The 24,497-nt window shown below is 37.6% G+C and overlaps 1 protein-coding gene across 1 annotated transcript in view; it reads right to left on the bottom strand.

Annotated features, from left to right (window-relative positions):
- The window catches only part of LOC145673397 (uncharacterized), a 345,560-nt gene that overhangs the window by 249,515 nt on the left and 71,548 nt on the right, over positions 1-24,497 (bottom strand). The window contains exon 10 of the mRNA XM_081743057.1: positions 20,430-20,540. Coding sequence (XP_081599183.1) covers positions 20,430-20,540 — 111 coding nt within the window. The remainder of the gene's footprint in view (positions 1-20,429; positions 20,541-24,497) is intronic.

The raw sequence follows: 24,497 nt of genomic DNA, 5'->3' as shown, positions 1-24,497 counted from the left end.
TATAATGCAAAAGTTTATTTCTTTATATTTTCATCACATTACAATACTGTAAAATTACATTCCCAAAAAACTTAATGTTATTATCAATCATTACACATAAGAATAATAATTATTATTATTTCTTGTTTGGATACAATACATTCAATGCTATAAAAATATTAGTTAATGCAAAAATATTTTTAATCCAAAGTGTTTTTTCTGCACCTTTACAATAAAAGGTTGCATCTTGTTTACAAAGTTGATATATAAGGTTACGTATGTGTAAAACAATATAACAACAATTATCATTCCAAGTTAATCCATGTAAGTTAAATGTTAACAATTCAATTTGTTTTTGACAACCTAATGGAAGTACATTGTATTCTACTGGTGATTTTATTAAACAATGCAAATTTACTATATCATTACACACAGTTAAACAAGATTCACGTATAATAAATTCATGATTTCAAATCTTAAAACCTTGTATGTCAATAATGTATTCATTAACACATGGTGATATTTTATGTTTACGTTCTAAAAAATGGTATAATTTGTCCAACAAATTCAGTGTTCACCAGCTTTGCGTATAAAGTTTATACTTGAAATTTCACTATAATGTTCTTCAAACACTTCAAATAAATCAATAAGAGTTATATCGTTCGATAAATATTCTACAGCAAAAGTTCCAATATCATGATGAAATAAACATTCATGTTCAAGATGCAGCAAACATTGTTCACAAAAAATATTATTATTAAAACGTAAGTATGCACTTATAGTTTTTAAAACAAACTTCACTAATATGTTCTTCAGTACATGATACACAAAAATTATTTTCCAAATACGTAATATGTATACATACATAATTAAAAGTTTAAAGTATAAATTGTTCTTTCACTTTTTGTGTGTCTTTACACTATTTACACATATACAAACACAAAGGTCACTTTACATCTGTACATTAGTTCACTCATGTTTTCTGTCTTTCATTCTAAAAATTTCAATCACTTCAGTTAAAAATGTCTTATCCCTTTCTTCAATCAAATCATAATATAATTCGTAAAACATTTCCTGAGTACATATGCCTATTATATGCTATTTGACATATGTATAAAACAATTCTTCAATTTCTATTTCTATTAAAGTTGCAATAGCTCGTTCCACCAATTCTTCTTCACTCATAAATAAACACTCATCGGCCATTTGATTGTTAACACTTTCAAAACATCCACTACAAATTAAAATTTTATTTGTTTCCCAGTTTTTTATAGCATTTAAAATGCACTTCCTGTCCACTTTAAAATTTCCACACGTACAATGTGATCTACAAAATCGTACTGATCGTGATAATAAGGATGGTGATCCTGGCACAAATTCTTCATCTTCTTCAATATCAATATCATCATCATCCGAAGATGATAAATAAATAGTTTTTACACTGTCTGGAGATTCTGTCTGGAGATTCCGATAAATCCATAGCTAAAATACATACAACATTTTCCAAAACTCCCGTATTTAAGCAATTCAAACAAGCAAGATGGCGTCTTCCAATACCATCAAGTTTATACAAGTCACCTATTCCTTTTCAAAACAATATTTAAACATGTCATTATCACAATACAAAAACATAACTTTTTTTACACTAACAAAAAAAATCCCAAAATTCTTTTCATATATACGTTCAAGGTAAATACTATTGTCTTCTTTTAAAATTCTAAATCATCCTCTCTTTTATTTCAAGTTTATTACCATCCGCGTACACATTTCTTTTACCGTTCGCGCCCAACCATTCGCGCCCTGCCCCTTCCCGCGCCGCGTCCCCGTTTCCGCCGCCGGTTTAAAAAGTCTGTTATTTTTCTTTATAACAATCCGCTATTGTTCATCACCTAAATTATTAATCTTTAACGCATACAGCTGCAAGGTTTCTCTTTTATTATTCTTTATAACAATTTACCCCTGTTCAACAATTTTCCCAAGGTTTCTCTTTTATTATTTTAAAACATACAGCTGCAAAGTATTCTATAGCTCTATTATTTCTTTATAACAATTTACCCTTATTCAGTGATTTTCCCAAGGTTTCTCTTTTATTATTTTAAAACATACAGCTGCAAAGTATTCTATAGTTCTATTATTTCTTTATAACAATTTACCCTTGTTCAACAATTTTCCCAAGGTTTTTCTTTTATTATTTTAAAACATACAGCTGCAAAGTATTCTATAGCTCTATTAATCTTTATAACAAGCTAGCAATGTTCAACAAGTTTCCAATGCTTTTTTTAAAAATCATTTATCTTTACAAATTTGACATCTTTTATTATTCTCTTTTATGTCACTCCTATACATACAATAGTACATCAGATATTACCTGTCATCATATGTCATTTAAACAATAGTGTATTTCTATACAACTATACTCTCTACCCATTGTCTGGGGAACCCGCTGGTGCTTCTCTGTTACGAATACAAAGGGTTTCTATTGTCTCTTCCTACCCCCGTTTTGGATAGATTCAGCACCAAGACTACTCACATATCATTGTTGATCAAAAATACCTCAAAAGTCCCCTGAATGAAAAATGTATAGATATCAGCTATCAAAAATGCCTCTTAACATCAGATATAATAGAAGGGATAGTTGATATTAAGAAAATGAAAATATAAGGTTTCCTAAGAAACCAATAGTGCAAAATGAACATCGCTTTACTGTATGTACTTGTACGCATCGAATAGCACGGAAACAGATTCAACAGTTTCAGGCTTTAGAGCATTTCTCCGTTCCTGAGTACTAAAATCTCTTTCAGTAGACGCACTAGAAGCAGGGATGACGAGATACTGACGCGTTAATTTACACAATTTTGGTAATGTTTGTTCTTGTTGCTTCCACCACTGCAGTATATCTAGTTCTCTTACACATGATGACATGTTGAGGTAGGTGTCTACTTCATCATCAAATTGAGCAGAGACTGAATGTCTGTCTTCCCAATCCATTAGTTTATTCTTCTTGGTAGGTGGTTCCAAGTTATGCCCACTAGCCTAAAGGAGACGATGGTGAGAAATAAATGAAATAGTGGAGTAAATAAAGTGGAAGGAAACAGGAGAACGCCGCGAACCCTCCATACGGTGTTTGTCCACCACAAAGTTCACTTGGCGAGAGCTCGGATCAAACCAGGGACCCCATACACCAGAGGTGAACGCTCAACCGCTGAGCCACCGTTCCAGGAACACCTAATCGACCCTGGCGATTTGGTGATTTATTTGATCATTATATTTTGTTATATTTGTAGCATCATACTATAAACAATACATGAACATGTAACACCATTCGATATTTGCCTTGCTAATTGAACATTACTACAAATTGCACTGATCTTATGAGCACGCCAGTTTATGGTTTTGCCCTCCGTGGTCCAATGGTAGCGTACCAAATTCTACTTACTAGGTCAAGTACTTGACTTTACCATACGTTCTTTAGGTAACTACGGCTCAGGCTGAATGGATGATGATGGGATGAATTGGTGGAAAGAAAACAGTGGGAGGAAGCGGGACCACCCCAGAAACTCCCATGCACACGATGTTTGTCCACAACAAAGCTCACATAGCATGAGCAGGGATTGATCCGACGACCTCTAGCACCAGATGTGAGTGTTTTTTCTATTGAGCCACTATTCTCCCTCGTAGATCAAGCATCGGTTCACATTCTACGCAGACCGGCCATAATAACTAGCATTTCTCAATTTTATTCTGTACTTAGAAGGTAAATTCGGTACCATCAGACATGTCAACTCTGACGCGAAGTCGTAGCACTTGTAGTAGTATTAGCAGTGGTCGTAGTAGTAATAGTAGTAGTAGAAGTAGTAATAGTAATAGTATTACCAGTACATCACAGTCTTGAATAAAGAGTCAGTTTCCCAAACACATTACGATTAACATAGACTGACAGTAAGACCGTACAAACACGGCAAAAATAGAGGTAGTGGAGGACATTGAAAAAACAAGTAGGCTGACAACATTAGTTTCCGAATCGTCTTTCAGAGTATCGGGCCGATATGTGCTCGGCCCGATATGTGCTCGGCCCGATATGTGCTCGGCCCGATTCGGCCCGAAATGTGCCCGGCCCGGTTCGGCCCGAAATGTGCCCGGCCCGGTTAGGGCCCGGTCCAGTTTGATATTACCTGAAACGGGTCGGGCCGGGCGGAATCGGGCGCGCCCGGCCCGTGCAGGGCTCTGATCTCCGCCCCTATTCAACCAATTTGGACCAATTTGCAGACTAATGTCCTACAAGTGTGTAGCTTTGCTCAACAACATTTGGAACAAATTGGAAAAATATAGAGGGTGTTTCCTATATTTTTGTATTTTACAAATTGTTGGACAACTGCTTCATTCGAGAGTTGTTCACATGGAAACATACACAGTAAATATGCCTGTAACTTTTTACCAAATGCACATATCTTAAAACTATTGCTACCATTGTTTTTCTGCTTAAATTCTACCCGAAAATCATTTATCATATTGCCCTATTCCTATTTACAAAATGATCTGAATTCAAGATGGCGGATTTCAAGATGGCTACTGTCAAGGTTCACCTTACCCTTACGTATACCTTCGTACGACTTCCCCTTAGGTATAGATGTATCCACATTGTTGTTATTGACTTTTTATTATTAACAGGCCGTTTACAAGGGGTGGTACTGAACGTATTGAGCAATTGTCGACATGGATATGCGACGTTTCAATCTGCCATTTTGGTTAATTCCACTTCGAAAACGCAGCTGCTTTTTTGTGTGTGGTCTTTCTGTGGGACTTCCTTCTTCTGAATGAAATTTTACGGTAGTTTCGATATGATCTCATTCATACTTCCCTTGTAAAAAAACAAAAGTTCTGTTCAGCGGACCCCAGAGTATGGATTCGATGTATTATTTTGTTACACAGAATTCAAATTTCGAAACTCTAGGACTATTGAACAGTGTCATTTTTTTTTTGTTACAGGCGAAAAACCAGAACGATTTTGGATAGGCAGGATACACGCTTTCTGCCCATAAAACAAAATTGACATGGTCAATCGTCCTAAGGTTTTAAAATTTGGATTCTGTGTAACAAAATACATTGAATCCATACCCTGGGTCCGGTGCACGGAACTTCTATTTTGTATATATGTGTGTGTGAGGGGGGGAAGGCTGTAAATTGATAAACTATCACTCCATACAAAGCTCTTTCATGTGTACACGTGGCACTATCTCTTGTTTATTCTAGTTATTGAATTCTGTGATTCTCTGTGTTCAATATTGCTTTATTTATGGAAGTTATGCGTCCCTTTTCAGCATCCAAACTATATATTAAAAGTAGACATACAGCTTAAAGTGAAATCCAAACCATTATATTGCTTTCAAATTTCAATGCTTTCCAACCGAGAATTGAACTCAGGACCACCCTCAACAAAGGCTCTCTAGCCACTACAGCAACGTGGATAAAAAGTGCCGTAGCATTTGGTAGGTAATTAGTATGTTGAAATTAAAACCGTTAAGTCAAACAATTCACATGGTATACTCAGGTATTTATTACATGTAATGTTTATATATTGCAGAAATAATATTTACTTCATTACTAAACTATGCTCTTGGGTACCTACTTTAAATCTCAAAATCATCCTCCCGGCGTCGGGATGTGGCGCCCCCATCGCCCAGTTCTTCGGAACTGCAATCAGCCACTGGTCCTCCAGGATGGGGGTTGTGCCGGGCCGATCACCCGGCATTTAAAACCTGCGATCGAGCGTCGTTAAAATATATGCCTCGGATATGGACTGCTCTTTCTAGAAGACAACCTTGCTATGGACTGGTTTTGCTTTTGGATTTTCTTGGATGACGTTGGACCCGGGGCCGTGGAACGGAGGAGTGCAGCGCATGCGCACCCAGCAGGACCGGAAGGAGTGATGCCCTGAAAGGGAATGCTGGGAGTCTGCGGTGCGGGAACCTCCAATGAACCATTGGTCCCTCCCCTTACACGGTGGGACGTGGGTCCTCTCAAAAGTACCCATCAGTCGGCGGTGCAAGTGGCTCTGCCTCCTTGTCATTTTGACTTGGTGTCACAGCTTAGCTTGCTGACAAGGGTCGTGCAGGTAGGACCTGCCAGCCTTGTTGGCCGCTTCGAACCACGACGGGGAAGCTGAGAGGATTTTGGGCTTTCTTCAGTTATGGCTTCGCATCAACCACCCACCCAGGATAGAGAGAGAGAGAGGAAAAGCTTGGTTTGCACCAAGATATTTAATTATCAAAGACAGATCAACTGACACAGTTGGAGCCTTAAGTAAATTGTCACCCTTTATAGTTCATCGTCAGCTTCATCATATAGCCACAGGAACGTTTCCTCCTGGACATATTCGTAAATTACGAAATGGGACGCTACTTGTTCAAACGACATCAGAAAAACAATCTCAACTACTTTTAGCTACTACTCTGCTAGGACCTGTTCCTATTCTGGTTGAGCCTCATCGGCAGTTAAATACTAGCAAAGGAGTCATCACATGCTTCGATTTGAGAGAGTTACCAGAGGCGGAAATATGTGCCGAACTTACGGATAGCCATGTGACAGACGTCCATCGAATTACTACGAAGAGAAATGGTACATTACAGCCCACGGATTCCTATATCATTACTTTCGCTCTACCTGACCTTCCAACGCATTTGAACTTTGCTTACCACCGTTTGAAGGCCAGCCCGTACATACCACTATCCTTACGGTGCTTTAACTGCCAACATTTTGGCCACTCAGCCCCTTCTTGTCATGCCTCTGCCATCTGTGGCAATTGTAGCTCCGCAGCTCATGGTCCGGCCCCATGTGCAGCCCCATCGAAGTGCGCTAATTGTAAAGGTGGCCACCCAGCTTGGTCACGTGACTGTCCTAGTTTTACGGCTGAGAAGAAGATTCGTGAACTGATGGTAATCGAGAAGATCTCCGCAGCTGAGGCTAAACGAAGGCTACAGCCAAAAGTTACCTTCGGCACCAGTTTCTCTTTCCTTCTAAAGACCAGCAGATCACAAGGTACTCAGACAGTCAATTCTGCTACCCAGACTGACGTTGAGGTTCCCAGTGCGCCAGTCTCTTCCAAGGCGTCCCGTACCACTGCTTCTTCTGTGAACCCAGGACTATCCCGCACGAAGCACCGATCATCATCCGCTTCGCAGCCGAAGCTTCCATTGAATGATCATTCGCCTCCACGAATCGTTAAGCCCATTCCTGCTTCTCAGCCTCCTGCCGCTCCGGCAGCTGGCTCTATCTCGTCTGCCTCTAATCACTCCATAACCCAGTTTTTGAAGCAGTCAAACAGCCAGCCTCCTACCAAACCCCTCACTAAGAAGGAACGGAAAAAACAGCTCCAGGCTCAAGCTTCCAAGGCTGCCTCTCCCTCCTCAACAGCTTCTTCTACCAAGGCATCGAAGAAATCTTCACGCACCCAGTCTTCTAGCCTACCTGGGGCGAAGAAACAGAAGCATACGTCACGTAGTCCACCTAGTGATGACAGTTTCTTATGGATGATATGGTGGAGGAGGAGCTCGATAATTTTACTTTTGTGGAAGGCCGTGAAAAAGGCAAGCCCAGTACCTCGCTTCTTGTTCTCGATGCTCGTTGAACATGTCTCTTATTCAATGGAATTTAAATGGCTATTCCACTCACTACTAGGAATTTAAGCAGTTATTGACATTGTTTCATCCTACCATATTCTGTCTTCAAGAAACGCATTTTACCTCTACTAGCAACTCAGTTCTCTCTGGTTACACTGTATATCGTCATGATCAGCTTACTGCAGGTCGTGCAGCAGGTGGTGTAGCAATCGGGGTCTCTGATGCTTACCATTCTGCTCTCATCCATGTGAATAGTGCTTTCCAGCTTATAGCTGTTCGTGTCGTCTTAAGACAACCTGTTACTTTTTGTTGTATCTACCTTACGCGTCATGACGTCTTTACTGCTGTCGATCTTGAACAGATTGTCCGACAGCTTCCATCCCCATTTCTGTTTGTGGGTGACTTTAACTCCTACCATGCACTGTGGGGGCTCTCCTCGTACTGAGCCGCGAGATCAAGAGATTGCCACTTTCCTTGACAACACAAACTCATTGCTCCTCAATGATGGCAGTCCCACACATTTTACTACTGCTACTGGTACCTACTCTCATTTGGACCTCTCCATTTGCAGTCCTCAACTTGGAGCCCATCTTACTTGGCGCGTGCATGATGATCTCTGTGGTAGTGATCACTTTCCTATTCTTGTGCATGGTCTTCCGCTCATCCATTCTGCTCCGTTCACTGCCTACAATCTACGTCGAGCAGACTGGGATCATTTTTCCGCCACTTTTTATTTCACTTTAGAACCTCGTTTTACTGTTGATGGTCATTGTGAGGCCTTTCAGCAGAGTATCCTGGCAGCTGCACACGACTCTATTCCTATCTATGCTGGTTCCCGGTGTAAACGCACCGTTCCCTGGTGGTCTGAGGAGATTCGTGACGCTATTCTGGCCCGACGTCGAGCGCTACGTACTTTTCATCGTGCTCCTACAGCTGATAATTTGGCTCAATTTCGTCTTCTTCGTGCTCGAGCCCGCTATTTGATTAAGCAAGCTAAGCGTCATAGCTGGCGCACTTATGTTTCTTCTCTTACTGCTGGCAGCTCCATGACAGCGGTCTGGTCGCAAATTCGTCGTCTACAGGGACATGTTTCCTCCGTTGCGGTTCCATCCCTTATTATCGATGGTGTAATGGTCACTGATCAGGACAGAATTGCTGCTGCATTAGGTCGTCATTTTGCGGATGTATCCAGTTCTACTCACTACTCAGCTGGATTCCTCACTTATAAACAACGCAGCGAACGTACGCCACTTCAGTTCCGCTCTGCAACCGCTGAAGCTTATAATCTGCCTTTTACTACTGCTGAACTTGCTGCTGTTTTGGATTCTGCGAAGGACACGGCACCTGGTCCTGATGGCATCTGTTATGTTATGCTCAGGCACCTGCCTGACGATGGCAAGCCACATCATCTTGACCTGTACAATCGCATCTGGCTTGAAGACTCCTTCCCCGATGCCTGGCATGAAGCATACATTTTTTCTATTTTGAAGCCTGCTAAACCTGCCACAACCAGTGGAAGCTACCGCCCGATCGCCTTGACTAGCTGTTTGTGTAAACTTTTGGAGATGATCAATACCCGCTTAGTCTGGTTTCTTGAACACCATGGCCTCATTTCCAATCTTCAGTGTGGCTTTCGGCGCTTCCGTTCCACTACTGATCATTTGGCGCATCTTGAAAGTGCTATTCAGGATGCATTTCGTCATCAAGAACATCTAATAGCCATCTTCTTTGACCTTGAAAAGGCCTTTGACACCGCTTGGCGATATGGCATTTTGCGGCAACTCCATCTCTGGGGCTTGGCTCTCTTCATCCAGAATTTTCTCCAACACGTTCTTTTAGAGTGAAGCTTGGAGCTACTCTTTCTGCTCCGTTTCCACAAGAGAATGGCGTTCCACAGGGTAGTGTGTTGAGTGTCACATTGTTTGCTGTTGCAGTGAACAGTGTGATGTCGCAGCTCTCCCCTTCTGTTCATGGGCTGCTTTATATGGATGGCTTTACTATCTACTGTCGCTCACGTGATCTCCGTACAGTTACTCGCCAGTTGCAGTTAGCGCTCAACCGCCTTCACCGATGGTCTACCACTACTGGTTTCAACTTTTCTCTCACCAAAACACACTGCGTACATTTTTGTCGCCTTCGTCACTGTGCCTATGATCCTGAGCTGTTCCTTGGCTGTTCTCGATTGTCCTATGTGGATCATGTTCGTTTTCTGGGCTTGGAGTTTGACCGACGACTTGCCTGGGCTGTTCACGTTCGAGACCTGAAGTACCGCTGTCTCCGCTCCATGAACTTACTACGTTTGGTGTCCCATCTTTCGTGGGGTGCTGACCTTGTGGTGATGTTGCGTCTATATCGTAGCCTCATCCGCTCCCAATTGGATTATGGCTGTGTTGCATATGGTTCTGCTCGACCTTCCATCCTACGTCATCTGGATTCTGTTCATCATCTTGGCCTTCGTTTGGCGCTTGGAGCTTTCCGAACTAGCCCTATTCCTAGTCTCTATGTCGAGGCTCATGAACCATCTTTCCCCACCGTCGGGACTGCCTGCTCCTGCGCTATTACATTCATATCCGTGCCGTACTTGACCATCCTTCGGCCTTTGCCCTTGAGGCTGGTGCTCGCTATGACAGATATCATGCACGACCTACTGCTACCCGGCCTTTTGGCATTCGTGCTATAGACCTTGGGCTTCTCTTGGACTCAATGTACCTGCCATCTATCTATTGGGCCTCCTGCCCATTCCTCCATGGACAGTTCTTCCACCAGTTGTCAGCTTTCATCTAACTCAATTTAAGAAGTCTGTTACCAGCAATCAACAATTTTGTCAGGAGTTCTTCTCTTTTCTGGATGCGTACCGTACCTACGCTGTCTTCTACACGGATGGTTCGAAGCATGAAGATTCTGTTGGCTGTGCCTTCGTCACGGATGATCATAGCGCTGGCTTGAAGCTCCATCCTACTTCCACTGTGTTCATTGCTGAATTGGTTGCTATTCTGGAGAGAGTGCATTATATTTGTCGACGCCATCTCCGACATGTTCTCCTGTGCTCTGTCTCCAGCAGCGCTTTACATAGTCTCACGGATGTGTCAACTGTGCACCCTATAGTTCAGCAAATTCTACTCTCTTGCCATTCCTTACGACTTGCAGGTTGCGATGTCCAATTTTGTTGGGTGCCTGGCCATGCTGGTATTCCAGGGAACGAGCGTGCTGACCGTGTTGCCAAAGAAGTTGCCCTTACAGGACATGAGTATCCGTCACCGCTCCCCAGCTCTGATATTCGCCCTGTAATCAACCGTCTTCTCCTTCAGCGCTGGCAGACAAACTGGGATGAGCACCTTCAGAATAAATTGCATGTTGTCAAGCCGCGACTTGGTGTTTGGGCCACGAGTTCTCGTCCTTCAAAACTGAAAGAACGACGATTGACACGATTACGTATCGGACACAGCCATCTGACCCATGGCTACCTGTTACGTCGTCAGAACCCGCCTTCCTGCACCCAGTGTGGTGCATTCCTGACCATCCGCCACCTTCTTGTGGAATGTGTTCCTCTTGCTCCTGAGCGAGCCCGCTTTGGCTTACCAGCTGATCTATCTACCTTGCTTGGAGACGATGTCCAGATGATCTAGCAAGTTTTCACCTACTTGCAGCCTTTGCACGTCTTGCGTGATCTGTAAGTGCATTTCTCACATTTCTTTTAATTAATTTATTTCTGATTTTATCTACCATTTGTGTTTTTTCATGGTGGTTTTATGCTTGTCATAGCATTTCCTTGCTTTTATCTTCTTTACTGCACTGTCATATTCATTACTAATTATGGGCTGCCTTGCGTGTGTGCACCTATTGCCGAGCTGCCCCGGCAGAGAAGATTAACATGCTGTTGCGTACCAACCCGTCCTTGTGTCTGTGTATCGAGTTTGCACATTTCTTGAATTCTATGACATTTTAATTCATAAATGACCGAACACCTTTTACGTACTCCAGACTTTGCTTTTACTTTATTATATCTGTGATACTATGCTTTTTTGTTCTTGGGTACTTCATTTTTCCCGTCAGAGGAGGGTGCAAAAGACCTCGATGTCGACGCGCCCATATAAACCCTTTCAATCAATCAATCAATCAAAATCATCCTAACTTTCATTCGTGTTTAAGTCATTATCGTTACAATATTTCGATCCTCTCTGGAATCATTCTCAAGTGTAGACGTGATGCTAGCCAGAATCCATGTATTTATTATTATTATTATTTGTACAATTATTATATCACTTCGAAGTAAATTCTATTTACAACGCCTTAACCTTTTTGTTTCTATAACTAAACGGTCTCTGTTGAACTGTAACATTGATACTATTGGTTTTTGTTTGTTTTAATTTTGTATTTTAGTTAATAGTTGCACTAATTATAATCCCTTTTTTCGTTTCTTGAACCCAAGTCTTTCGCGAACTTTTCACGGCTGATGACGAAACTGTATTCAGTAATGATAAAAACAGTAAAGTTGTTTTTCGCTTTATAATGTAGTGAGACCTGTCTATGTTATCTACCATAGGTTTTATTCAAAAGTGGCCAACATACAGAAAAGATGTACATTTTGAAGCAGTAACTATTATAGATTATATCATACGTAATTCAATAATTACTTATTACCTGCTTATCTGTTTGTATCCACGTTTGTATGTGGTTAGAGTACAAAACTTAAGCACGGAAAACCCATGTTCAATTTGTAGTAAGAACCACTGTGATTCTAATTCCGCGTTAAGTATGCCTTATAGCCTAAGTTCTGTAAAATGTTCCTATTCAGCCAATAAATAACAAATAGTAAAATAATTTCTGCAATATAAAACATTACATATATTAAATATCTGAGCTTACCATTCGCACTATATGATTTAAATGTAATTTCAACACGTAAATTACCTACACAACGCTACGACACTTTTTAATAATTTTCTGTCCATTTCACCGATGACAATAGGTGCAGATAAGCTCATCAATTCCACGAAAAACTGCAATATCCATGCTGTTTCGCTATACTGACTCTTTAGTTCTGGATTTATAAATTGATTCATCATGTTACTGAGTTCTGACCACAGGGCCGTGTCGTGGGGGGAGGGGGGCGAGCGGGACGACGGCCCCGGGCGCCGAAGTAAGGGGCGCGAAAAACGGAAAAGAAAGAAAAAATATAGGAAACATTACTTGGAATATATGTATGTGGCGCCGTCGTATACTTACAAGTATCAGAGTTACACTTCACAACATGAATTCGATCGTCATTTCTCAGGAGGAAAATAGAACCACTGTGTTCTCGAAACTTTACTGTTCTATTTAATTTTAGAGATTTTTTAAAATATAAAATTGGGTATTTGTCATTTCAAATATAAATACCATCCATTTGTGGTCTTTAAATCTCAAGTCAAAGTGAAAATTCATTCATTTCGTATACTCTGAATTTTAAGATGTTCTTAATACGTATTTATTAAATACTGAAACCATGTACAGTCTGTCAGGAAAGTAAATCTACATCTGTTTTTTGAGCCTGGCATTCCTGCGCTCCAGTCATGGTGAATATGGAAATTAGATCAATCAAATGTTTAGTAAGGGGCAAGAAGAAAAGTCTAATCTGAAAAAGACTTTGCAGAGGGGCAAAACTGCGAATACGAATAGTGCATAATGGAAATAAAGGACGATTCCGAAAGAGAAAGCCAGAAACAGAAGTGCTAAACTGAGAAAAAAAGTAAAAATTGTCGAAGTGGGAACATGAAATACAAATACGAACAAATACGCTGACAACTAAACGTTTACCAAGCGATGATCTTGGTGTAGTGGTTAAGGTGCTAGATTACAAATACAAAGGACGTCAGTTCGAATCGCCTGGAAGGAGATTTAAAAAAAATGTTAATAATTCATACAGCTCATGAGAGATGGTAAAAGAGATCGTATTTAGTCATTAGTAGCAATTATTATTGGTAATGTTTAGTACTGGTAACAGTTTTTGTCTTTGCGTATTGCTTTTATTCTTGTCTTAATTTCGAAAGAAAAGAAAATCCGAACAAATGCCACCATGATTCCTCTTATTTTGAATGTAAACGCCATTTGCAATTAGTAAAGAATAAAAATTGAACGTTCCGACGTAGCTGAAAAAAAAGAAGGAAGTGGAGGGATTCGAATCCATACTCACGGTCATTAAAAGTACAATCACTACATGCCTTAAATCTCTCGACTACGATTTCTACGTTGGGTACTGGGAGGCTTGTGTTTAAGTTAGGCTGATCAATACGTTTTGCAAAGAGGCCGGGCTTAGCTCTGACGCAGCACAGGTGCGAGAAGAGAGAATGTGTTTAAAAGAGAGAAGTAATCAGTAAGAGATAAAGATGAATAGAGAGAAAAGAGAGAGAAACAAAGACATGATAAAGAAAAGACATGAAGAGAGAAAGATGAATGAAGACATGCAGCCTATATTCACAGTATGGTAAAGAATGCACACAGTGTTTGCTCGTATTTTTGTCAGTGATCGTCAAGTATCAAAATTATTTCCACAACTTCAACTTCTTTGTAATAAGGAAAGAAAAATATCCGTATAAACTTGATATAATGGGAGCAGTATAGCAATTGAATAAGTTATATTTTACTCATCGTATAAATCGTAGTCAAGAGATTTAAGGCATGTGGTTATTGTATTCTTAATGATTATGAGTATGGATTCAAACTCTACCACTTCCATTTTTTACGTTTTGCAACTACGTCGGAACGTTTACTTTTTCTTTACATTCAAAATAAGTTTAATTATGGTGGCATTTGTTCGGATATTCTTCTCTTTCGAAATTAGGACAAGAATAAAAGCAAAACGAAAAAAAACACAAAGTATTATCAGTACTAAACATTAACAATCATAATTGCTACGAAACACTAAAAGGAACAGCTAAGCTTCTAACGTCAGGACTTACGGTTGAGGCTAAACTATGTTAATAATCACTGTGTTCAATAGTTCCCTACGGACTCGAACCAATGTCCACTCGCACCAAAACGTAAGTAGTTCGTAAAAGTTAAAACTATACAGTGAAGGTCAATATTTATAATAATAATAATAATAATAATAATAATAATTTATTATTATTATTATTATTATTATTATTATTATCGTACTTTTGAATATGAACGGTGAAATTACTGTATAATATGATCATATTTATGTAATTTTCCTGCATTGCATGTTATTTGGTTTAATAGTGGGCGCCAATTTGTCTCCAGGTCATCGAATAAATGAGTTTTGGCATGCACTTTGGTGGAAGAAATATCATTACAGGAAGAACATTACCGGTTCGCTCCAAACATCAGGGCTGAACTTAGTAATAACTTATTTGGTTTATAGTTTCCTGTGGGAAGATAGTGTAGGGGTAACATGGTGGACTTCTGAGTAATAAAGCTAATCAACATAGGTTCAAGTTCTTTTCAACTTAAAGATTTTTTTTACAAAGCTGTCGTGAAGAATCTTACATGGTCGCTTACTCTGAGGGAAGAACATAGACTGAAAGTATTTGAGAACAGGATCCTGAGAAGAATATTCGGACCCAAGAGGAACGAGAATGGGGAATGGCGAAAGCTTCATAACGAGGAACTACATAGTTTATACGGTCTACCCAACATTGTTAGGGTCGTCAAGTCTAGGAGGCTTAGGTGGGCAGGTCATGTAGCTAGAATGGAAGAAAGTAGAAACGCTTTCAAAGTCTTGACTGGTAGACCCATTGGAAAACGACCATTAGGAAGACCTAGGCGCAGATGGGAGGATAATATTAAGATAGATCTCGCAGAGATAGGAATACAAAGTAGAAACTGGATCCAATTAGCTAAGGATAGAAGTCAGTGGAGTGCTTTTGTGAACGCGGCACTGAACCTCCGGGTTCCATAGGCCATAGAGTTAGTTTTTAGTTAGTCGTGAAGAATCGAAGAGTGACTTCTCGTACTAAACGGGCAATCCTTAAGAGGGTAAAATCACACAACCGTATCATGGAGATGATTTACAGTGTTGGTTTGGAAAAGACAAACAACCTCTTACCTTGATTACCAGTGCCGTTTGAAACTTCACTGATCTGAAGTATCCTCTCACACCACCATTTGTTGAAAACGCATTTTCGGTAGAGTAATCTGTGGGGGTATCGGTATCATCAGAGGTGGATTTTAATTTTGGGTAGGCCGCTCCCTCACTTATGGATACATATACACATTTGATTGATTAATGACAGGAGGAAATAAGTTTTACAGTAGTGGTTGATGCTATTTGTTAAATAATTATCTACCATTAATATAAAAAGTGGAAAATCTATTTACTTTTTATCGCATCTCTTCGCCTTTCAAAGTTTTTCTAAATTTTTGGGTAGGTACGTGCCTATCCTCTGAAGCCGCCACTGGATATCATGCTGGGCTTCCAACTAAAAAACCTCGGTTCGATTCCACACCACGTAACACCTTTTTTCACATAAAATAATGGCTGCACGGAAGGTGAATGATCAATTTTCTTTGCTCAAGGATGAGATATGATGCGATGAGATGGAAGGATCATGTATCGTGGCGGACATCAGTCTTTGACCAGGTAATGGTAACTGCTTTGAAACAAATGCAGAGTATGAGAATTAAATGTGTCATATCTGTAGTTTCGTGTGGAGAAGAAAAAAAACTTGTGAACCAAGCGTTTAAGAACAACTCAAGTTATTAATATAAACTTTGCCGAAGATTATTCACTTATAACATCATAAAACAAATACGAAAGACTTTTTGAATCGAAGAAATATAACAGAAATATAACTTTGCTAGCGGAGACAAAGAAACCTAACGTGGTCAGATTAAAGACGAATCGTTTACCGCGTAGTGATCGCTGTTCAGTAGTCAAGGTGCTTGACTAGTAATCTGGAGGTTCTTGGTTCGAATCGACATCCGACATAATTATAGGCCTACAATGGATGTTTTGTTTTATTTAAAAAGTTTACTTCTAATTTAGTACAGAGCAAATTTAGTACAGAATCTAATCATTACATTCTCAGGCTTTAATATTGCAGGATTAAATAACTCAACACATTGTCCTCATACGTATCATTGTTACATTCAGATATTAGAAGTTTCTCTATACACTTTCAACAGTTTTTACACCACTAATATTACTTAGAAACTTATAGTGAGAGGAAAACTGATTATAGGTTATTATTATTATTATTCGTTGTTATTCTTATTGATGTGATAATGTAAAATGTTAAAATTAATTTAATTGAAGCAACTGTAAAGTAGTTTATATTAAAGTGTTATCATTATGATAATAATGTTTGAATTGGAAATACAACATCGTTTTAGTAGTTATTCCTTTTATAAACAAGTTGTTTCTGATACTTGAAACACTAAACATATGTCGGAAGTGTCCAAGTCAACTCCTGAAGACCCTGTTCACTTTCGTTACTATCATTTAAGATCAGCTAGATTTAATTTTAGTGGCGTTACAAGACGGGGGTTAAGGGGGCTTTGCGTCCTTCCTTAAATTCTGGTAGAAGATATTGAGAACTCCGAAAGAGCGTAAAGTTTATTCTGCCTAATTTTATAAGCGACTCAAGGGTGAAACACTTGTTAACGAAAGCAATACCGTGTATACACTGCCTTGCTTCTGACAAAATATTAAGTGCTTTGTAATCTTTAGAAACTTTTCTTTTTCTTTTTGTCACCCTTGGTTGTGTAGGGCACCCTCGAACAAATAAAGAAGCGGTAATATTACAGTCAAGGGGCACTATAAATATAATAGGTATTCCTTTTGTTACCTAACCATAACCGCCTAGGGTTTTCTTCGGTAGAATAAAAAATGCTACGTGATATTCCATCCACAAAGGAGGAAAGGATGCTCTAAATATATATTTCTTATTCATTTTGTCTGCCCTGCTTGTCAGAAATTATATACTTTCTGTTGGGAAGGTGCTGAAAAGAGAGGGGCAAATTAAACGTCGTACCCCTTCCTACATTTTAAATTTTGTTAGTTGGTAGCATTATCATTCTAAAATAGGTTGCTTTTACGTAGAATATCAGCTACTTCAGTTCTCCTTCGGGGTACTTACCTCATGTGGTAAATTCAAAACAATTTCCATTAAGTCAAATACATTGTAAAACTTTTCATTAAGTCAAATACATTGTAAACACTGTAATTAAATATATATAGGGAAATTTAATGGAGAAATCTGTTATCAAAGTGTCCAAAAAAGTAGATAAAAGACTATTTAATGATAAACATTGTGAAATTTTATAAAATTCTCCAAATTAGAATTAACATTTACTGGAAAACATTCGTTATGCACCAGTGAGCATGTAGTGAGCAGTGAGCACAGAGGAAATAATTACGAAACTCTTTGCAAACAAAAATTAGGGACACTACTGCAAGTGCGACAACGACATTTTTAAATTTTGTATCGTTATGAGTTTTACACATATGTTACAATTTGATCCTTTCCCACATAAAAAAGTATAATAAGCATAGTAATATAAATGAAAATTGCACTTCTATGGGACTCGAACCAACTACCTTCGGCATACAGACTCTTTGCTTTAACAAATTGCGCTATTCACTTTCTTACGTGAGATGAGCCAGCTCTACGGTAAACACGATTTTCATTATGATCGTGCTACCAATTCGTCCTTTTCGATAGGCAATTTCAACTGTTATCTCTATCTGTTCGTTAATTCTTACATAGATTCATATATGTAGAGTTCGCAGATAATGCACATAATAAGACATACGAGAAATGTTTCGTTAAAATTTTGGTTTGCAGATTTAATCCACATTTATCTCAATGACATAGATGTCGCTGCTTCGTGTTAAACTGCAGAATTCCCTCACGATCTTAAAAATTTCCCACTTTAGCAGAGTTGGTAATTTTTGTAATTTCGGTCGATTTAAAGTTTTTCCTTCTAATTTATTTATTTTAAGCTAAAATCTAACACAATTATTAAAAACGGGTTTGTTATTAACCTTTCCTGCTGGTGAAACCTTCCGAAATTTTGAACATATAAAGAAAACGGAGATATTTTCAAAAAACTTCAGAATAAAGAGACGCGTCATTTATTTTGCTCACAGTTGTACCTAAACCCTAAACTTATCAAAATAAAATTTTCATCAGTTAGGTAGAAAAGCACATCATGCTCTGTCACAATTATAGAAATGAGGAATCGTAATAGAGAATAACATAGAACTCACTAAGAATGTTAAAAGCCAGTGTGCACTTTTGTTAATTTTAGGAACATTGCATTTTGAAAGTTATTCTACATAGAATAAGACTACGCATTAATTCTCGTGACTTTTAATCTATATCACCTGTTTTAGACTTTTTGATAGAAAGATGCTATATCATTTATCAATGTGATAATAATCTAGTTTCATTTAAGCATTGATTCTAATAATTAACGATACAAATCAGTATTTGGGATGGGAACAACGTTCTACGAAAATTTTCACATAATTACTATTGCAGTTCTTAACCCGTAAGTACTCGCGCCTTTTTTTGTGACACCAGTACTTGCGCGGTGGTTCAATAGACCCCCAAATTGATATTAGTTTTTTTACAATAAAAATATATTTTGTTAATAATTAAGACAATGTAGCATGACTCTAGACATATTTCCAAAAGTTCTTGCTGCAATTAGATTTGTTGTACTCGTTTTGAGACATTTTTAAAATATTTTTTTCGTCAGGACTTGTGGCTAGCAACACAAAAGTTACCGTTTGGGAGTCTGTGAACACCCAGCGCGAGTACGTAAGGGTTAAGCAGATTGGCTGTAAATATAGGACATGATAAAAAATGTTGTAAGAACGAGAGTTTAGATGCTATCAAGCAAGAAATACGAAGATTTAAAGATTTAGGGTTTAAAAAATTAGAAATAATATTACGATTACGAGAAGTTAATAAATTAATTAATATATTTATGTATTGTAGAAGGGTCTAGAAGAGAATTAACAAAGAAGTCAAAGGAAGTTGAGTGTGGCTGTGTTTCTTATTATCGTTACATAAGACAGAGCCAACTTTTAAAGTAACAGTCAGCAGGACTCCAATCTACACTTCCGTACAAATTTCATTGCGCGACTGCTACTTTTTCAAAATTGACATCTTTTGTGTTAATGAGAGTCTTAAATCCAGTTACAGTTAATTATATGTGACTTCTGTATTATATCTTTTAGACTCTTCCACTAAATTCTTATATATGAATCATTTCATTAACTTCTCACAATGTTAGTATTTTTCTTATTAAAGTTTTGGTATTACAATATCTTCTATCATATTCTATATTTACAGGCTATCTGATTGACAACTACAGTAGCTTAGATGTGCAGATTATCGTGGCCCTCTATACCCAAACAATCAGTTTTAGCAAAGTCCAGTAATTGATAATAATTATATAATTAACTTAAATTAACTTAGACCAAATTACATCACTAATATTTAATCTGTTCACCATTTGCCAGCTGCCGTATTTCCTTCAAATTGCAGAGAAGCAATATAATTTATATCAAGTGATAATTATTTCCGAAAAACTATATAAACTATATCATGCATAGACTTTATTTCTTAAGGTTTCTAAATAATTATAACAATAGAAAGTGTGGTATAAAATATTTGACTGTTTGTAAGAAAGATGAAAACCATTTGTCTTTAAATTTGCCATGAGGTTTAAGGAAATTAATTTTTAATATTTACTATTATATACATAATCAAAATAAACTGGAAAATATACTATGTTTAAATATGATAAAATTAATATTACTTCTTGCGGCTTAAATAGACGTATCCAAATTGTAAATGGATTTATGTCCTAGATACTTACTCCAAGAGTCAATATTGTCATGTAAATTTACTATATTCCAGCCATCCAGCCTTGGCCAATCAGTCTGCGACGGAGAACCATCCTTCAGATATTCAACTCCTACACTGGGCTCTGAAAAGTGCATTTTTGTACTAAAAGAAATGCAAGGTTTCGTTGCAAGATTTGGCAGTGCTTAACAAAATAAACATAGGCTTACTAAAGAAAAGAAGAAAAGTTTATTAGCCATAATTTGGTTTGTGAATAAGTTAGTGATTATCAGTATCATGTAAAATTTGATAAATTATTTCATACAGTTTTTTCATATGTAGAAAGATATCAGTGTAACTTAGAAGGATTAGAAAGTATAGAGGTTTGATAAAAATCAGGTCTGTCTAATTAAGTTAGTTTCTAACTTACAATATGACGATTTTGTCAGATGGCGATGATGTTTGGGTAGATTTTCGGCCTTGACATTTGTAGATTAGTTTTCTTTTGATAGAAATTACGTGTACGTGTACAAAATGAGTATAGAAAACCGCTTGAGTATTGTGACAATAGAGAAGCTGTATTTGTGGGATACTCTTAGGCAATTGTCTCCGCTATTGGTAGTAAGATGGAGCTCTACAATGTATTTTGTAGTCTTACGATAGTATTTTAAAGAATACAGATAAATCGCCCATTCAGGTGAAATGGCAAATTGCCTGTGACGTGAAGTTTGGACGAGAAAGTTTGTCTCTTTATCTAATAGTACTTGATAAAAGAGACGAGTCACCTATCTTGAGCGAAGACTTGTTGTACATATTAATAGGCCTACCAAGTTGAATATTAACGGTTTTAAACCTGTTACAGTAGACATAACATAGAATAATACAGACATTGTAGGAATTGGCCCCAATTAAGTTTACTCAGGACATATATAGTCGATTTGTAAAGGTTTCTGACAAATCTAATACACCCATTACAGGTTTTAAACTCCAAGTATCGATTAAGTAAAAGGGACACCAATATTTAGGAAAGTATATGAAGTGCCTGATGCGTTAGAAAATAATGGGAAACAAAAATCCGACAGCTTGTAAATTAGGGCTATTAGAGAAAACTAGGATATACTTATGGTTGTAGTTTGAAAAAGGAATAGAAATCTTAAATTGATTTGACTTCAAACATGCATTAAATCTTGTTACAGAGAAAGTTATCTAACCGTTACTGCAAATATTAGATCTATTAAATAAAGTAAATAATGCGCATATTTTGTTCTCTTATAGATATGAGGCAAATTTATCTGTAAGTGGAAGTTATAGAAGAGGTACAGAAGTTTTTAATGATCAACACTCCTTGGGGACTGTATAAGCAGTACAGGCATTCATTTAGTCTCAATTGTTCAGCATATATATTTATACGGATCATTTGCTGCAGGATATGGAATGTATTTGTTGTTATTGGGATGCTGTATTGATTTGGTGGAAGAGTATTATTACAGGACTATTAATTCTTTGAGGATATATCAAGATGTTAATGTGCATGTACATAAAGATAAATATGTATTTTTTGCACATTAAATATCTAGATTTTTACATTTCCTGACATGGCATAAATCCTATTATGGGTAAGCTACCAGTAATACTGGAAATCAAACCACCATACATCTGGAATCGTTTATGGGGATGAGAACTCCGTCACCTAAAGTCACTTCCTTATAAAATTCCATCACTGCACAAGATGTTAAGGAAAGAACACCGTTGCTAGTGGACTGAAATACATCAGCAAGTGTTTGATTTAACAAAAGATATGGTTAGAATCGCGAAAATCCTGGACGCTTTCGATGATCAAGAGAAGGTAGTTATGATGACAAATGCATCTATAGATTGAGTAGGTATGCATCAAGTGAATCTTCGGGGTTAAAACTTCGCATGATGTGGCTCTATCTATACTTCAGTGCTGGGTTTTGCTGCTTTCTAAATATGAATTTTATTTAGTATACTCTAACAATATTGAAGCTGCAGATTATCTTCTGCTTTTTCCATCCAAAGGATCAACTGAAGAAGAGTATATGACCCTGGAATAGGTAAGTGAGATTTCAATGAACATTTTGTCAGCGGAAGAATTGATCAAAGAATCAGAGGAAGATTCCACTGTCACAAAAATAAGGTATTGTATGAGGAATGAAAAGTCAAAAAAATTGCTAATATCTTTAGATATGAGGGACTTTAAAACCTTCTTCTTCTTCTTCTTCTTCTTTTTAAGGAAAAGTATTCATGTTGGAGGTGTCATTAACTGTATTTTTCTCAATTGCTGTATAGTAGCGTCAAAGGATTGAAGCACGTATATTTACAGAGGTTACATGGGTAGCATTTGGGTTTACAACACATACTTAAGTTGGCTTGTGCACAAGATTGGTAGCATGAAATGATACAGGACATTCAACAATTGATGATTAACTGTGGGATATTTCAGGAAGTAGTTAACAACTCCCCTAAAGAATGCTACCAATCTTGGTCTCGAGCTAATAAAGTTATGGAGAGGTAGCATATTGGTTATTTTCACATTTCTGGTTTCCTATATTTAATCATAGTAGATGCATGTTCGAAATCGGTAAAATGTTGAAAAGCTAACAGCACCCATGCTCGAGTATCACTGATATGTTTAGAAGAGGTATTTCAATTTGTTAGTTTTCCTAACGTACTGGTTTCGGTTAATATATCACCATTTTGAAGTGTGGAAATACATGAGTATTGTAAAAGAACCTGATAAAACAGTTGTTTGCGCCACCCTATTTTGCAGAAAGTAATTGCTATGCTGGAAGGCATGCACAAACAGCAAAGAAGTAATCAAGGCAACGTTTTATCTAGAATGAGGTTAAAGTGTGTACAAATTATGGATAGGTGGATTACGGTGGATAGGTTCATGTTCTTTTACATGCTCCTAGTGAGTCAATTGGAACTTCGTGGGCATGAGCGTGTTTGGTTTTTACCTTGTTGTTGGTATTTTTTTGCCATGTAAAGAGATTAAAGTGTGACTGAAAAAGGATAGAATTGTATTAGAGACAATTAGGAACAACCAAAGAGAGAATCCTTGTGGGTAAGGAATCGTAAGTCGAGTACCTCGAAATTCATAAAGATTGTCTTGTTAAGAAAGGTTAGTTTTAATATATTTGAAGTATTGCTAGATGGAATGTTCAGAGACTTCATGAGCATCAAATCAGATCTTTCAGAAACTCGAACAGAAGAAAGGAAAATAGTTCTTTGCAGGATAGAAGATTAATCAATAAAAGTGGTACTTTAAGAAAAAAAAAACTGCGAAGAACAGAACTAAACAATACGGCAAGATCAGCACTTGCATATGGATGATGATTTGATGGAAGATCGAAATACCTGAAAAGTGAGAGGATCAGGTAGGTTGAGGAGGACCCCAAATAGGTGATGCTATTACAAATATTACTATGTTTCTTATTTATTTTCGTCAGCGAGGTGAAATGTTAGAAGATTTGCCAAATTGTGCTCATCAAAACACGAAGACTTGTTGAAGATGATATAATTGCTCTTCGAATTATTAATTAATTGCTCTTTGCATAAGTTAATAATTTATCATGTTATGTAAAATTTTGTAAATTATTTCATATAACTCTTCGTATGTAGAAATATATCTTTAGTGTAAACATCAGAAAGTTTAAAAAAGTACAAGCTGAGTTTAAAAGAGTATATTTAATGAAAGCCGAGTCCGTCTAATTAAGTTAGTTTCGTGAAAGATGTCTGTATGCATATATTTTCACTTTTAAAATTCTCATAATGTACTGTAATTAGACAAAATTTTCATTACTATCCTTTAAATATATGATCAGTTTAGAGCATGCTTTCAAGAATGGTCAATATTCGTGTTTATCTTACAATCTAACAGTGTGGAAGTCTCAAAAAAATTATATAAAGTAACTTCGCATAACTTCGACATGTTTACAACGTCGACACATACAACAATTGTCAAAGCTTGTTAAGTGATTAGTGAACTTGTAATAGTGATTAATCTATTATTGCGTGCTAACTGGATGCTACATATATTGAAACATTTGACCTGAAGAAGGCACTAAGCATCTATGAA

Source organism: Thermobia domestica, chromosome 16, assembly GCF_964235325.1.
Source record: "Thermobia domestica chromosome 16, izTheDome1.hap1.1, whole genome shotgun sequence".
NCBI lineage: Eukaryota > Metazoa > Arthropoda > Insecta > Zygentoma > Lepismatidae > Thermobia > Thermobia domestica.
The sequence above is the reverse complement of the archived record's forward strand: the minus strand, read 5'-3'. Positions and strand labels throughout refer to the sequence as shown.